The following is a 16,202-nucleotide window of genomic DNA, read 5'->3' as shown; positions in this document are numbered from 1 at the left end:
TTTTGAAGAATGTCAGTAACCAATCAGTTAACTGGAACCATTGACTTCCATAGTAGGAAATAAATAATAATTTGGAAGTCAATGGTTCCAGTTAACTGATTGGTTACTGACATTTTTAAAGAGGAATGCCAGAGGATTATGATAAGTGTTACAAGCACGCAAGGCTCCACCCTCTCAGGATTTTCAGGAATGGCTTAAAGAACATGACAGGTTTTTTCCTGGCCTTTAATTTTATCATATCTCAATCCAACTGAGCATCTGTGAGATGTGCTAGACCAACATTTCCGATCCATAGTGGCTCAACCTCGCAATTTACAGGACTTGAAGTATCATTCACAAGATAACTTCAGGGGTCTTGAAGAGTCCTTGCCTAGCGCTGTTTTGGTGGTATTTGGGAGACCAACAGCATATTAGGCATAATGTTTTGCTCATCTGTGTAAATTTGGGTAGAGCATTAAAAAAAATATTCATTTATAGATTTCACTTCAAAACATTAAAAAAAAACATATTAAATTGAATATTTCAGAAAAAAAGAACATGTAGTGCTTCAACTGAAGTCTTAACCGAACTCAAAAAAGGATTCAGGTCTGTCTTAAAAGGTTAGTTCACCCAAAAAGAAAAATTTGCCCATGGTTTTCTCACCCTCAAGCCATCCTAGGTGATTATGACATTCTTCTTTTAGAGTTATATAAAAAAAAATCCTGTCTCTTCCAAGCTTTTTTTGTTGTTGTTGCAGTGAATGGCTGATCTGTTTTGAAGTCCATAAAACTGCATCTTTCCATCATAATAGATAGGGGGGCAATAAAGGCCTCCTGAAGCGAAGCGATGCGTTTGTGTGAGAAAAATATCAATATTTAAAACTTTATGAACTAAATGGCTAGCTTCCGAAAGACGGCCGTGCGCAAGCAGCAATTTTTATGGCGAAAGAGTAACCCTTGACCTGACGCATGATATATTGGCGAACACAGAAGTGCAGAGGATAGAGCAAAACAAAACACTCGTCATGAATTAGAAGTCTAAAGTGAGGATTTTTAAAGAGAAATGCCAGAGGATTATGATATAAGTTTAACAAGCACGCCAGGCTCCATTGTCTTCTCTTCCGCGTTGGACTATGTGTACTCACCATCTGTGTTCGGTGTTTGTAACAATAAGAGAAGAAAGGCTTGAGTTTGTTGCCCAGCCCTATAAACGCGAGAGGCGTCAAAGCTTGCAAAACTTCGACATCCTATGTCATATATCGGATCAGGGGTTATCCTTTTATGCGTGAGTCGACTTACATAGTGCGTCTGCCGGAATCGAGTTATTTTCGTTTTTAAAGTTTACCGTTTGGCCGTAACCACCATAGACATTGAGGGGGACAAGTCCCTTCCAATAATTAGAAATGTCCAGATCCCCCCCCCCCTCCCCCCCATTTCCCTGCCTCCTCTGTAATGCAAGGTATTTCTGTGTTATTAGTACCTCATATTTCCTTTTTTGAAGAATGTCGGTAACCAGACCGGACCCATCAACTGTCTGGTTACTGACATTCTTCAAAATATCATTGTTTGTGTTCAAAGCTTGAGGGTGAATAAATGACACAAGTTTCATTTTGAGGTGAACTATTCCTTTAAGAGTAGATTTAAATGTGGGTACATTAACTTTAAGTACACTTCTAATGAAAAAACTGTACTTTTACGTTGGGCAACATTCTTCTCGTTACTTTATTTTAACACAATTAGTTGTTAAATGCACAGTTTATTCCAAGCTTGCTGTATCTTTATCGTCTGGGCATGAGCAATGCTCAATTCACAAATGAATCACTCTTTTGAGTCGATTCTGTTCAAATTCAAAAAAGTTGGCAGAACTGTCTAAAGGCGGGCATACTGTGTGCGGTGCCTGTGCGATTTCAGCTCGCAAATCAGTTTGAATGATTTGTTTGGTTTCCTGCGCGTACTGAATCTGAAGCGGTTTCACACTCTGTCTCGTAACAAGAAGATTTAAAGGGATAGTTCACCCAAAAAAGAAAATGTGATGTTTATCTGCTTACCCCCAGTGCATTCAACATGTAGGTGTCTTTGTTTCTTCAGTAGAACACAAATTAAGATTTTTAACCCAACCGTTGCTGTGTGTAGGTCATATAATGCATGTGAATGGGTAACAATTCTATGAGAGCAAAACAAAAAACATGCTTAGACAACATGCACAAAGAGCACTGTGGCTCATGACGACACATTGATATCTTAAGACACAAAACGATCAGTTTGTGTGAGAAATTGAGCCGTATTTATATCATTTTTTACCTCAAATACAACACTATATCCAACAGCCTGGAACACGCTTCACTTTCAGTAAGGTCAATAACACACACTGCCAATATCCACGCTCTGGCTTGTATATCACATATCCAGAGCGTGTATATTGACCTTACCGGAAGTGAAGCGCGGTCCAGGCTGTTGGATATAGCGTTGTATTTGATGCAAAAAATGGTCAATATACACGCTCTGGATATGTGATATACGAGCCAGAGTGTGGATATTGACCTTGGATATGGCGTTGTATTTGAGGTAAAAAAAATAAAATAAATACAGCTCGATTTCTCACACAAACTGATCGTTTTGTGTCTTAAGATATCAATGTGTCGGCATTAGCCACAGGGCTCTTTGTGCATGTTGTCTAAGCATGTTTTTTTTTCTCTCTTTTTGAATTGTTACCCATTCATATGCATTATATGACTGGCACACTGCAACAGTTGAGTTAAAAATCTTCATTCGTGTTCTACTGAAGAAACAAAGACACCTACATGTTGATGCCCTGGGGGTCAGCAGATAAACATCACATTTTCTTTTTTAGGTGAACTATCCCTTTAAGAACTTCAAGCGTCGGGCCAATTAATTATTTTGTTTGCCAGCGATGAAGATCTTTATTAGTTGAACATCTTCGTATGCTGTCTGTGAATGAATTATTCCACAGGACGATACATTCGATTTCATTTCATTCAGGTAATACATTTTACAACCAAACAGATTATATAATTTCTCGGTGTTTGGTAGCCTATTCAAATCTTTCTTAATTAGATCATGTAATGTGGAAAAAATTTTACAAAAAGATGAAATATTGTTTTTAAAGAGTTAATTGAAAGCCTAATGCTAGCTTTATTGGCTTAGCTATTTTTCTTGACTAAAATGCTGACTAAAAAGACACAAAACTATGCCATATTTATAGTCTAGCCTATATTATAGTAAACCTCATCACTTAGCAATAGGGGGTGAGCCCTGAATCATGGAAATAACTCCAGAGGTTGAGTAGCTTTTTGGTCTTCTTGATGCACCTGCCAAATTATCTTTTGACTTAGGCAAAATAAAACGGCCTAAGTCACACACTTGACATAGGCCATTATACTACAGGGGTAGAATTGTATGATCTGTTCAACTGAGGATGTGGAGGATTTTACCAGAGGTGGCCAGCATCATGAGGAGATGACTTAAGCAAAAAAATCATTTTTGTCAAAAAATGACTTAGGCAATTATTTTAAGAAGGTGACGAAAAGATACCTGTCTTGATGTCCCTTCCTCAGGTACTACAGCTCAGGGGAGCGCTGTGAGAAGTGTGACCGTTCCTGTGAGCAGTGCACGGGCCCAGGGCCGGACGCCTGCAGGGTGTGCACACCTCCTCTGTTGGACCTACAGGGCACCAGGCAGTGTGTGGATCAGTGCCCGCAGCGCTTTTTTGAGAGCGAGCACGGCTGCATACAGTGCCACACCAGCTGCAAGTCCTGCACAGGTGCTTCTGTTATAATTTTTACATTTTATGAGATTCTGTAATGCCAGCATCGACTACAATCCTTTTTCATCATTATACGGTGGCCCTCGTTTCATCACAATATGTCATTGCAAACAGGTTTTGTTTTTGTCGATTTGGTTTCCATGTGGTACAATGCACGGTTTAGAAACCACCTTTTGAAATACCTGAAATACCTGTTTCCATAACTACTGTAACCAGAAAGTACATAACAAGGAAGCATTCCTGTCAATCTCTAAAAAAGTAGACCTAAACAGGATTCCCTGAAAAAAAAGAGATTTGAAATCTTAGTTGGTACTCATATTTACCTCCAACTCTACATAAAAGGAATTTTCCGGGTATTTAAGTATAGTTAAAAATTAACTCAGATTTAAGGAAGTGAAATTCTAACCTCAAAAAAACTATGGCTTAGACTCCTTGCCCTTTATGACGTTTGTGTTTCTGTTTGCAGATAACACTCCTCAGGGCTGTGTGACGTGTGACTGGGGCAGCGTCCTGCAGGATGGAGTGTGTTACCCTCACTGTGAGGAGAGTCGATATTACTCACAGGGTGTAAGTGCTCATGTCAGAGTGAAGTTTATCCCTGTTTTTATAGTAGCACCTCATCCATTGCTATTTATGTGAAAAGATGAAAACTATCATCTTTACTAATTCTTAAAAAAGGTGAGCCATGTCAGTTGATACATGTCATGGATGAGGAAGGATGTATAATGTATAAGTATTTTAAAAGATAGCATCTTCTTATCAGCAAAGTAGTGCCATGCTCATTGTGCAAGACATTTTGCAACCATCTTGTGCAAGACATTGATATCAGTGTTTAAAACACGGATGCATACAGTGTGCATTTTAAGTATACACAATTTAAAAAAGATTACTGAAACATTTGCACCCCATGGCTTACAATTCATCAAAACATGTTCTTCGAGGAAATTCTAGGTTACAGTGAGTTATGTCCACTCAATGTTTCAGTAGTGAATGCACAAGATGTGAACAATAAGTGAATGCAAATTTAGTGTGAAGCTATTTATAGTTATATCCAATTTATTTTTTTTAAAATGCCTTTACAGTTTAAATACTACACATTTTAACAGAACCATTAATGTCTGTAGAAAAATATGCTTCAAATTTTTTGTAAATAAAGAAATACGATACGCTGCAACTGTCAGAACAAAATATTTCACTACACCTATGTCTCTTTCAATGGTGTTAGGGAGTTTGTGAACCCTGTGACGAGTCCTGTAAACATTGTTCCAGTGCCGGACCCCAGAGCTGCCTCACCTGTCATCCAGGTTTTGCCCTACATGCCACGGACAGTCAGTGTTTGCCCTGCTGCCAGTCTGGGCAGACGGACGGGAAGTGCTGTCTCTGCGATTCAGGCTCAGGTATTTTTTAAGTTTTTACTTTAAGCCCTTAAATGGGTTATTTAGAGTATTGGGAGTAACGCATTACAAAATAATACATTACAGTAACTTACTACTTTTTGCTGTAACGCAGTAGTGTAAGGCATTACTAATGAATTTTCAGTAATATTTTACTCTGTACATTTTCAGTAACACTTGCGTTACCCCCATCCCACCCCCACCCCACACACACACACACAAAAACGGAAAAAAAACAGCGATACATTAACGAATGAAAAATGCAAGTTATTACCTGTTCATGGTCATTCGATGGCCGTGTGTGGTGTCCAGGCTACTTCAGAGATAATCTGACCCAGTCGCCTTGCCATAACAATTTGGCCATTGCCAAAGTCACTCAGATCATTGTTCCTGCTTATTCCTCCTGCATCCAATACGTTAAAAAAGAGAACAGATTGTTTGCTTAACATCTAATCTACCCAAACTTTTAATATGTGACATTATTAAGTGATGATTAACAGTCTTTGCTTCACTTGTGATATATGCCTCACATGGTCATAATGTTTTGGCTCACCAGCTTATATATGTGTATTAAGGGTGTCACGAAATCGACCGAAATTAAGTCACATCAGATGTGAGGGAGGATTTTTCAGCCGGGACTTTTTACTGCGTCGAGTCGAAGTACTCTCAGAAGTGCAATTCCGCCCTACATTATAGTTCTCCTTTTTAATTCACTTAGAAAAGCGGCATGTTTTATTTTATGTCACCATACTAGGTCATTCAGCTATTCGTGTAACTGTACTTAAATAGGGAAAATGTGGAGGTGTTTGGTCGCTTCTTACTTGATCTCTGTTTGGTACCATACCCAGATAGCAGACAAACATTGAATCAGCGTTGAATCAATGTTAATGCATCAACTAAAATATCATTGAATCAATGTTGAGATTGTTGATTTTTCATCAGGTTTGCACCCTGAAATAATGTTATTTCAACGATGAAAAATAGATCAAGATGGGCTTAAAATCATTAGTTTTCCAACTAAAATTAAACCACTTATTTAAGTGAATCAATGTTGAATCAATGTTAATGCATCAATCAAAATATCATTGAATCAATATTGAAATATATCATTGATTTTTCATCAGGTTTGCACCGTGAAATAATGTTATTTCAACAATGAAAAATAGATCAGTCTTGCTTTATGTACAGCAGGATTCTATGCCAGTTAATTTGTCTCTTTATTTTATTCATTTTAATCAGAGACCATGTGTGGCTGCAGTCGATATGATTTTGCATCAAAAAGTCACTCAAAGTAAACAACATCCTTCAGTTTACATGCAAATGTATTTATTTATGCTCCACAGTTACAACAGGAAATCTCACATTGACTTAAAACAATTACATCTGAATTTATGACACAAATGAGAAGAGCCTGGAAAAACATGACAACCTGCATCTGCAAAATGGAAGTAAATACAAATGTAAACTTGCCAATAAATACAGAAATGACACAGTACTACTGAAAGAAAGAAGGTAGAAGAAAGAATAAAATACTCCAACCATGAGCAATGTCCCGAAGCCTTTCAGGTTGTAATGGAGCCAGTTTTGCACCGTCCCAGTAAAGATAAACTCTGATGCCTCCTTTTTATCAGCATTCACGGCATCTAAAACAACAAGAAGTTAGTAAATATTTGGAAATGTGATTAATTATACATTGCAAATATAGCCTACAACAAAATGAAGTGAAACTTGAAATTTGATCCAAATCTTGATATCCCAGTTAAAACGGTAACATTAAATTCAGTGACTATTTAATGCATTTTAGTATAGACTTTAAAGAACCTGCAGACACACAATGAATGAAAAAGCAAAGTGACCATATCCGGTGTTTTAGCTAATAATATTATTGAATTTAATAGTAAATAAACAAAGTGTGAAAATGAAACAAGTAAATGAATGACCAAATAGCGGAGCTGTATAGGCTACGTGGTGGTTTGGAAGAGATTTTTTTTTCATTTACAACACGAACTGGAGGCACAACTGTTTACTAAATTTCTGTAGTTTGATATAGCTGCCTACAGAACTTAAAGATCTCACTCTTTTCTTTTTTCTTGCTGTATTAAAGATTAAACTGTAATGATGTAATTGTGATCTGCTCTGGTGATGATATCTCGCAGCTGAAGCAGAGCTACGAGCTGATTGTATTTCCCCTCACTGCGCTAACAGGTCAATCAGTTCTAGCTCTGCTTCAGCTGTGAGATACTCTCACGAGAGGCAAACACAATTACTGACAAGCCAGAAATTCATCTAACCTTCCGATCGCCTCTCGTTTATACACTGGACGAATATAGGATGATTCTAAATGATTCATCTGTGTGTGCAACGAGTAAGATACATTTGTGGATCTGTGCCGCGCATTTATTGACTTGTGAGTCGATCCTATATGGTCTCAAAATCTAAATGAATCAAATAGGATCGACTCACAAGTCAATGAATACATGTGCAGCACCGTTTCCACAAATGCACATTTTACTCGTTGCACGCACAGATTAATCATCTTAATACTAAAATCATCACATAAAATAGATGAACACCTCACAACAAACAACGCACGACAAAAAAAAAAAAAAAAAAAAAATTGCACGAGTCAGAATTCGGACGCAATTCACAGTGTATATGCCAATCTTAAGAAAAAAAAAATGAATACAAATGATATGGTTTGGTGAAAAACAAACTGAAACTCAATGTATTAAGATTATCCTGGCCGTTGGTTGTGTAACTTACGAGGGCGTTCATGTGATCTTTTTCGCGATTGAAGTCTGTTCAGCTGCGCTTGCTTTGGTTGATTGGTGGGTGTCTTGAAGGTGCATTACCGCCACCTACTGGATTGGATTGTGGCGCATTCGATATTCGATAGGGACACATATTCTAAATTATTTATTAACTCTGTATTCTTTAGATAAATAATGAAATGCATGTACATTCTACATGATTTAAATAATAATAGGCTACATTTTTATTTATTTAAAACTGATAGACTAAATTTATGGTAGAAGTTCTTTGTTTGTTTGTTTTTTATTTGTTTTTTACATTTTTTATTATAATAACATGAAACACAGAATGACAACATTACATGCCAGTAAGCAGGAAAATAATATACCTTTTAAAAAGATTCATAGTTTTTACAGCTTTCTTATTGGAAGAGTCAGAAATCAAACACGCATACAATTTTAACTCTTCCAGAAAAATTTAAAGTCTTACAATTACAAAATTTACATTTATGTATTCTTTGTTAATCCACACACTCGTTGGTGTACTCATCGTATCCTTTGAGGATAATAAATGTGCTCACATTCACACAAATGTACCCCATTGATTTAGACTTGCCTTAACATGTTAAATAATGTGACAGATAGATTGATCGTAAGCCTCACCGGTGGAGAATTAAGCTGACCAAACATCAGCATTGATTCAATGTTTGTCTTTTCAACACTGAAAAGCATGGAATTATCAACATTGATCCAATATTATTTAGCAGTGAATTTTCAACATTGGTCTAGTATGGTGTTAGCATTGAATTTTCAACATTGATCCAATATTACTTAGCATTGAAATTTCAACCTCAACCAAAATGATGATTCTGATGGAATTTCAACATTGAATCAATGTCACCATGCTATCTGGGTAGTGAATGAACTGGGCTTAGTGGGCTAAGCTAAATGCTATCAAAATGTCACCGCGCGTCAGAGCGATTAAGTGCACGCACACAAATGAGAGCGGTATGTATCAACTCGTTTTAGTAAAGGGAATAACAGTTTAATATGAAAAAGTGGTGATGTATCCCTTTAAGTTTTCAAATGACTGAAGATATAAGTTATTGTTACATTATGTTGTTATTAATAAATGTTCTAAATTTGACAATGTAGTTTGGCACATTGCGAACAAAGGTCAGATATTACACTGCATAAAAGTCTAGTCTAAAAATGGCATAGCAACCTGTGCTTTAAACAAATAAATGTAAAAATCGAGAATAGAATCGAACCGTGACCTAAGAATCGAAAATTGAATCGAACCAAGGATTTAGAGAATCGTGACAGCCCTAATGTGTATTATAGTCATTTTACAGGTTTTACAATGAAAAAGTCCCTTTAATGCCATTTTGTTTTTCTTTACAGCATTGTGTCTTGAAGCACCTGTACCAAGTAAAACTCTGGATGACATTGTTCTAAGGTCCAAAGCGGTACAGCACGCATCTGCAGCCTTACCTGCTGCTCTGCTGCTAGCTGTAGTGCTAGCTCTAGTGGTGTTTGCTCTGGTACAGGCAAGGGCCAAAAAAAGGTTATGCTGGAGACGGAGCTATGAACGACTGAGTGGGGAGGCCAGTTCCCGGCCCATGCCCCACGGAGTACCAGAACCAGAGGACAGCGGAGACGAGGCAGATGTGGTCTACACCAGCCGAGATGGATCTGTCTATCGGCGCTACGGATTCATCCACGAGCCAGACACAGAGGAGGAGCAAGATGAGGAGGACGCTACTGAGAATACACATCTCAACAGAACCTAAAATATGGTCACTAAATAAACTCTACTAATTCCTTACACGCACACTTCTGTGGTCAAAACAAGTGGTCGACCGATATTGATTTTTTTTAATGCCCGATAAACCATATATATATATATATATATATACACACACACACACACACACTATTCATATATATCACACTATTCAATTTTCAATTTAAAGAGACAAAATTAAAATCCTTGTTATTTTGCATAACATTTATTTAATTACAAATTAATCATTTGAAAATTGAATTAAAGTTTTGCAATTGAAACAAACATTTATACTTCAGATTGCTACTTCTTGCTTCTGTAATTCTATTATAGTATTTTTCACAAATAAAGAAATTGTTAAAAACATAAATGTTGCTCAAAAATGACACTTCACTAGATTTCACAGCTGGATTCACCAAAGTTTGCAAGTTTTGTGAAATTAAATTAAAAAGATTTAGATTAAAAGACATTAATAATAGAAAAGCAAAAAAATAATATAGTTTGTACACTACAATATCTTTATTACTCTGTCTATTCATTTATTAGACAGAATTGTTAAACAAACAGCATAATAATAAAGATGGAAATGATCCTGGCCTTATCAGCACGTTCAAAATAAAAGTCACGCTTGCAGTCAAAAAAAATCCCTGCTTCCAACATTTTGGTCAAAAAGGAAAAAATTATCTGCTGATGCGGATCATTAAAAAGTGCCAAATAATGGCCAATATATCGGTCGACCACTAAAAAAAGCACTGGATTGGAAGATGGTAACAGCAGACAACACTGTAATTAATGGTAAATCCATACACGATAGCATCTTATGTTCTTACTTGATACGTTTATTCTTATATACTGTATATATTTATCTGGAATTTCAGAATATTGATGACAGCGTCTCTATAGATAGACTGTTATGTTATTGTAATATAACCCACTCTGTAATGTAATGTAATGTATGTTAATGTTATTAATAATGGTTACTATAAAGTGGTACTTTTTTTTTGTATTACTTTTTTTTGGGTGATTAAAAGGTGACAGTTTATTTAGAGATCCTATATTTTCTTAGTAAAAAATATTTTATCCATTTCAGAAAACGATTATTTCTGTCTCTTCATTAGCTGTTTTGCTAAAAAGTGAGTATTTGCATACACTGTACAAAAGTATTTTCATAATTTATCACAACTTTTTTTTTCTTTGTCAAATCAACAGTTGCATGTCCCTTGCTGGGACCTGGCATTGGTCTTAGGAGCCTTAAGGGATAAAGGGTTCACACAAAAAATGAATATTATGTCATAATTTATTCACCATCAAGTTGTTCCTGTATGAATTTCTTTATTTTGCTGAATAAATAATAATAATTATATATATATATATATATATATATATATATATATATATATATATATATATATATATATATATATATGGTTTTTTTTTGTTTTTTTTTTGTGAAGATTATGGCTACCCAAACACTTGATGGACCCCCATTGACTTCCATAGTGGGAATCAATGTGAAACAAATACTATAGAAGTCAGTGGGGTCCATCAACTTTCTGGTAACAGACATGTACAAAATGTCTTATTTTGTGTTCAGGAGAAGAAAGAAATTCATACAGGTTTAGGACAACTTGAGGGTGAGTAAAATGATGACAGTTTCCATTTTTGGGTAAACTAACCTTAGCCCCATTTAAGCCCTTGGAGTCGGTCTCAGAAAAAAAAATGCTATATCAATATTTTTTTTAAATAAAATTGTATAAAAACTGGGCCTAAGACCGTCAATCACAATCTAAATAGTAATGATTATATTTTAAATGATACAATTTGTTTTAGTTCACCCAAAAATGAAAGTGATGTCATTAATGACTCAGCTTCATTGGTTCATGGTTCATCTTCAGAACATAGTTTAAGATATTTTATATTTAGTCTGAGAGAGTATCTAAGTGTATTCACACTTTACTGTCCATGTCCAGAAAGGGAATAAAAACATCATCAAAGTAGTCCATATGTGACATCAGTTGGTTAATTAGAATCTCTTGAAGCATCGAAAATTTGGACCAATATTTTGGTCCAAAAATAACAAAAACTACGACTTTATTCAGCATTGTCTTCTCTTCCGCGTTTGTTTTCAAACCACAAATAAAGATTAAAATGGTTGTGAATCAGCGGATTGATTCATGATTCGGATCGCCAATGTCACGTGATTGCCACCACTGGTCAGTAATTTGGGGTCAGTGATTTTTTTTTTTTTTGTAAGAAAGAAATCTTTTGTAACAACAATATACACTACTGTATATTGTTGTTACAAAAGATCTCTATTTTTAAAACATTTGCTTCATTTTTTACTTTTTATTCATCAAAGTATTATAAAAAAGTATCACAGGTTATGAAAAAATATTAAGCAGCAGAACTGTTTCCATCTTTGAAAATGAATCATATTAGAATGATTTCTGAAGGATCATGTGACACTGAAGACTGGAGGAATGATCCTGAAAATTCAGCTTTGCATCACAGAAATAAATGATCATTTAAAGTATAATAAATTGAAAACCAATTATTTTAAATTGTAATATCACAATATTACATTTTTTCTGTATTTTTGATCAAATAAATACGGAAGCATATTGCATTTACTTGAGAAAAAAAATCTACTATACGTTTTTCTGAATTAATGACTTAATTATCTCAGAAATATGAGATTTTTTTCTTGAAAAAAAAATATTTTGTCCTGTTTTTCTGAATTAATGAGATCCCTCAAATCCTTTCAAGTTTAATCCAGTTTTATTTTACTTTGGGTTTGAAACATTGCTGCTGTCTTTATGTAATATAAATGGTATTGTTTTTAGTGCATACATTTTGTGCAGACACCTCAAGCATTTGCTGTTTTTCTCCAGGATCAGTTTAATTGATATGGTATGATTTGCGAGCCCGATCTCATGAAAATGCGTAAAAATAGTACAAGTGAGCAATCTTGTGGAATGTTTACGCCAAAATGAGTTTTGGCGTGCATATGGTACACGGTTTTTCGCATGCTTATGATACGCACTTTATGGTGTATTATACGTACGTACGAACCACCCACCCCACCACCCCCAACCTACCCAAGAGCGTGTCATACGCACGCCATAAGGAGCGTATCATATGCACGCGAAAAACTGCGTAGCTTATGCATTATCTCAGTATACATTCCACACGATATACATTCCAAAGCCTACATTCCACAACATATACATTCCACACATTTTCACACTCCTACTATTGATACACATTACCATGTGATCATGTTAAGAAGATCTGAAATGTAATCAGGCTGGCTAGGTGGTGACACAAGAGATAATCAGTAAAGTCAAGCGGATCAGAATGTTCTTTTCTGCTGTCTTGAGGTGTCTGCGCAAAGTTAACGCACTAAAAACAATACCATTTATAGTACTTAAAGACAGCAGTATTTACCAATGTCTCAAACCCAAAATAAAATAAAACCGGATTAAATTTGAAAGGTAGGACATGTTTACTTCCATGCAATCCAGCTAAAATAAAGCTCTTGGCAGGATTTTGAGGGATATATAATTATAATTAAGTCATAAGTCAAAAAAAAATTCTAAAGTGAATGCAATAAGCTTACGTAAATAAATGCAGGCTTGATGAGTAATGTGTCCAAAATTTGGCCTGTACTGTATATTATACCTGTACTGTATATTATATATATATATATATATATATATATATATATATATATATATATATATATATATATATATATATATATATATATATAAAAGAATGCCTGTTTTCTCATTTGTTGAAATTAGCTCTGTTGAGGACAGTGGACAGTGCTGATGGTATAAGATATGTGCTCAAACCTGACAAATACCTTACAAAGCATGCTATTGTTTAATCTAATAGAATGTGAGAACAAACCTGTATGACATTTTACTTGAGCAAGGACTATGAGTTAAGGCTTTTCTCAAGTCATTGAATTACTATTTAGAACACTCATCTAGGTTGGGCACTAATGATACATTCTCCATCTAGTCACGCAAGTTTCAACAGTCAATGTTTTACTTGACAGCAAAAGTATGATCATGGTGCAGACAAGATGCAGTTCAGGCTGTTTTGGAACATTTTCCTCTGGTACATGTAAAAATTGCTTATAGTGAAAATTCCAAGAAAAGTCTTTAGCTAAAGTCTTTTGATTACTATGAGTGGTTATATAAAAATGTTTGAAGTTAAAGAGTATTAAACAAGTCATACAGTCTACAGATCTGTTAACAAAAACATAAAAGAAACAGCTTCTTCAAAGCGACCAATAGATTTAAAAGCCAGTGTAGATACACAGTACTTTAATTGTTACTCTAATCTAACCTGACAAGCCAGACCCACATCAAGATGTTTGGTCTGGAAACTCACCATTGACAGGGCTCAATCCGAGGGGCGGGATAAACGGTTGTCTTACAAACTCCCTCTGCACGCGATAGGATAGTGCTACAACCAACCAGAGCAACGAAGGTGAAACGGAGCTCGTTGATAGATTAAACTTAAGCCGTATCCGGTCGGCAAAACTCCAATCAATCTTCCCTTCTTAAGAATGACTTCAGTGCCGTTCTTTGTTCTTTTCTCAGAGAAAAGCTTAACTCAAGGATCTTACACATTTTTACCAATACATTTCCATGACTTTTCCATGGCTTTTATACAAATATTCATGACCTACACTTCCATGAAACATCTGTGTACATGTAAAATAAGAAAAATCCATGTTTAAATGTCAAATCACAGCATATCTTTAATTAATTAACGACAAGCTATGTGGTTTAATACAAAATACAAAAGATGGTTAGAAAAAAAATCTGTCTGACCCTAGCAATGAATAAAAAACGGATAGTTCACATAAAAATGAAAATGTGAGGTTTATCTGTGTGAGAAATCAGTCCGTATTTATATCTTTTTTTTTATACCTCAAATACAACGCTATATCCAACAGCCTTCATGCACTTCACTTCCGGTAAGGTCAATAATACACACTCTGGCTCATATACCCAGAGCGTGTACCTTACCGGAAGTGAAGGCTGTTGGATCTAGCGTTGTGTTTGAAGTAAAAAAGAAAAAGATATAAATATGACTCGATTTCTCACACAAACTGACTGTATCTTAAGATATCAGTGTGTCGTCATGTGCATGTTGTCTAAGCAGGTTTTTTTTTTGCTCTCATAAAATTGTCACCCATTCACATGATTATATAACCTACACACAGCAACGGTTGATCATTTTTCTACTGAAGAAACAAACACACCTACATGTTGGATGCACTATAAATGTAAGTAGATAAACATCACAGTTTCATTTTTGGGTGAACTCTCCCTTTAACACGCATCAATGGGAGGCAACAAATGTTAAATAAGTGTTCAGTAACACTGGCAGTAACTTTACAAGGTGGCAGGAGTGCCAGAGACAAACTTTTGGAATACAAAATTTAATGAGATGAGAATTTTAAAAGATTTTAAAACAGCTTTGCCTCCTATTTACCATTCATCTCATTGGAAACCCATCAATCATTGCAAATCATCAAATCACCAAATCATCGTCCCTAGCTGAATTTTTATTTTACATTTCTGTAATTTACACTTAGGCCTATAACGTTACAAACTAAAAATGCCAGACTTTCCCCCATACAAGGATAGGAAATTACATTTCCATTAAGGGGCTCCTTGCAATTGATTTCCAGGAGCATTTATAAGTAAAAATTGTAATGATTACCTATGTTGTCATTTGTCAAATACTTAAATTAAACAATTACTTAAATCAGAATACTATATAGACTTTTATCAATAAAATGTTATCATTAACAAAAGCCAGAAATCTGAAATAGCATAAATGTTTATTTACACAGACTGTTTAATGTTACTCAAATAATAAAAATTATTTACCTCTTTACACAGTCATTATTGTCAGGTAATGCTCTTGAAATTGTAATAATGAGTATTAATGTCGTCGATTAATAGATACATAAAATGTTTATGTTTGGGGAAACTACGCGTATAGGCTATTCTGACTACACACATAAAGGAATCTTACAACCTTTACGAGTTATATTAATGCTTTTTATGCATTAGAAACTTCATATGATCTTACCAGCAAGATGAATAAATTATATTAACCGGAATAAACTAACGTTATACAGAAAGGGAGCAGAGACTGATTGCGAGTCTGTCCATAATTTGGGTCTAGCGCGAAATTAAACGCTCACAAACCCTCTCGTTAAAATCACGGAAGATGACGATACTGTGACATTAATCTCTTACATCTAATCTGGACTTTGTTTATGATGACGGGAGAATTTGCGAGTTTCAGTCAGAACTCAGACAGAGAATTCTGCGCACCGAACACAACGGTTGGTTTCAGTGATGACTAATCTGAGCGCTTCTGATTGGCCATCATGCTCAACAGAAACGCGTGTGATTGGTTGTAATGCTCAATGCTGCAAAAGGAAATCTGACAGAATGCAGCAGTCGGGTGTAT

The 16,202-nt window shown here is 35.4% G+C and overlaps 1 protein-coding gene across 1 annotated transcript in view; it reads left to right on the top strand.

The window, feature by feature from the left end:
• The window catches only part of LOC137065081 (proprotein convertase subtilisin/kexin type 5), a 36,450-nt gene extending 25,661 nt beyond the window's left edge, over nucleotides 1–10,789 (top strand). Inside the window, exons 13-16 of the mRNA XM_067436647.1 lie at nucleotides 3,554–3,759; nucleotides 4,229–4,329; nucleotides 4,988–5,159; nucleotides 9,311–10,789. Of these exons, the coding sequence (XP_067292748.1) occupies nucleotides 3,554–3,759; nucleotides 4,229–4,329; nucleotides 4,988–5,159; nucleotides 9,311–9,699 (868 nt within the window). The 3' untranslated portion in view covers nucleotides 9,700–10,789. The remainder of the gene's footprint in view (nucleotides 1–3,553; nucleotides 3,760–4,228; nucleotides 4,330–4,987; nucleotides 5,160–9,310) is intronic.
• The last annotated feature ends 5,413 nt before the right edge of the window (nucleotides 10,790–16,202 follow it).

Source organism: Pseudorasbora parva, chromosome 25 (assembly GCF_024679245.1).
Source record: "Pseudorasbora parva isolate DD20220531a chromosome 25, ASM2467924v1, whole genome shotgun sequence".
Lineage (NCBI taxonomy): Eukaryota > Metazoa > Chordata > Actinopteri > Cypriniformes > Gobionidae > Pseudorasbora > Pseudorasbora parva.
Note: the sequence above shows the minus strand (reverse complement) of the source record. Positions and strands in the feature narration are given on the sequence as shown.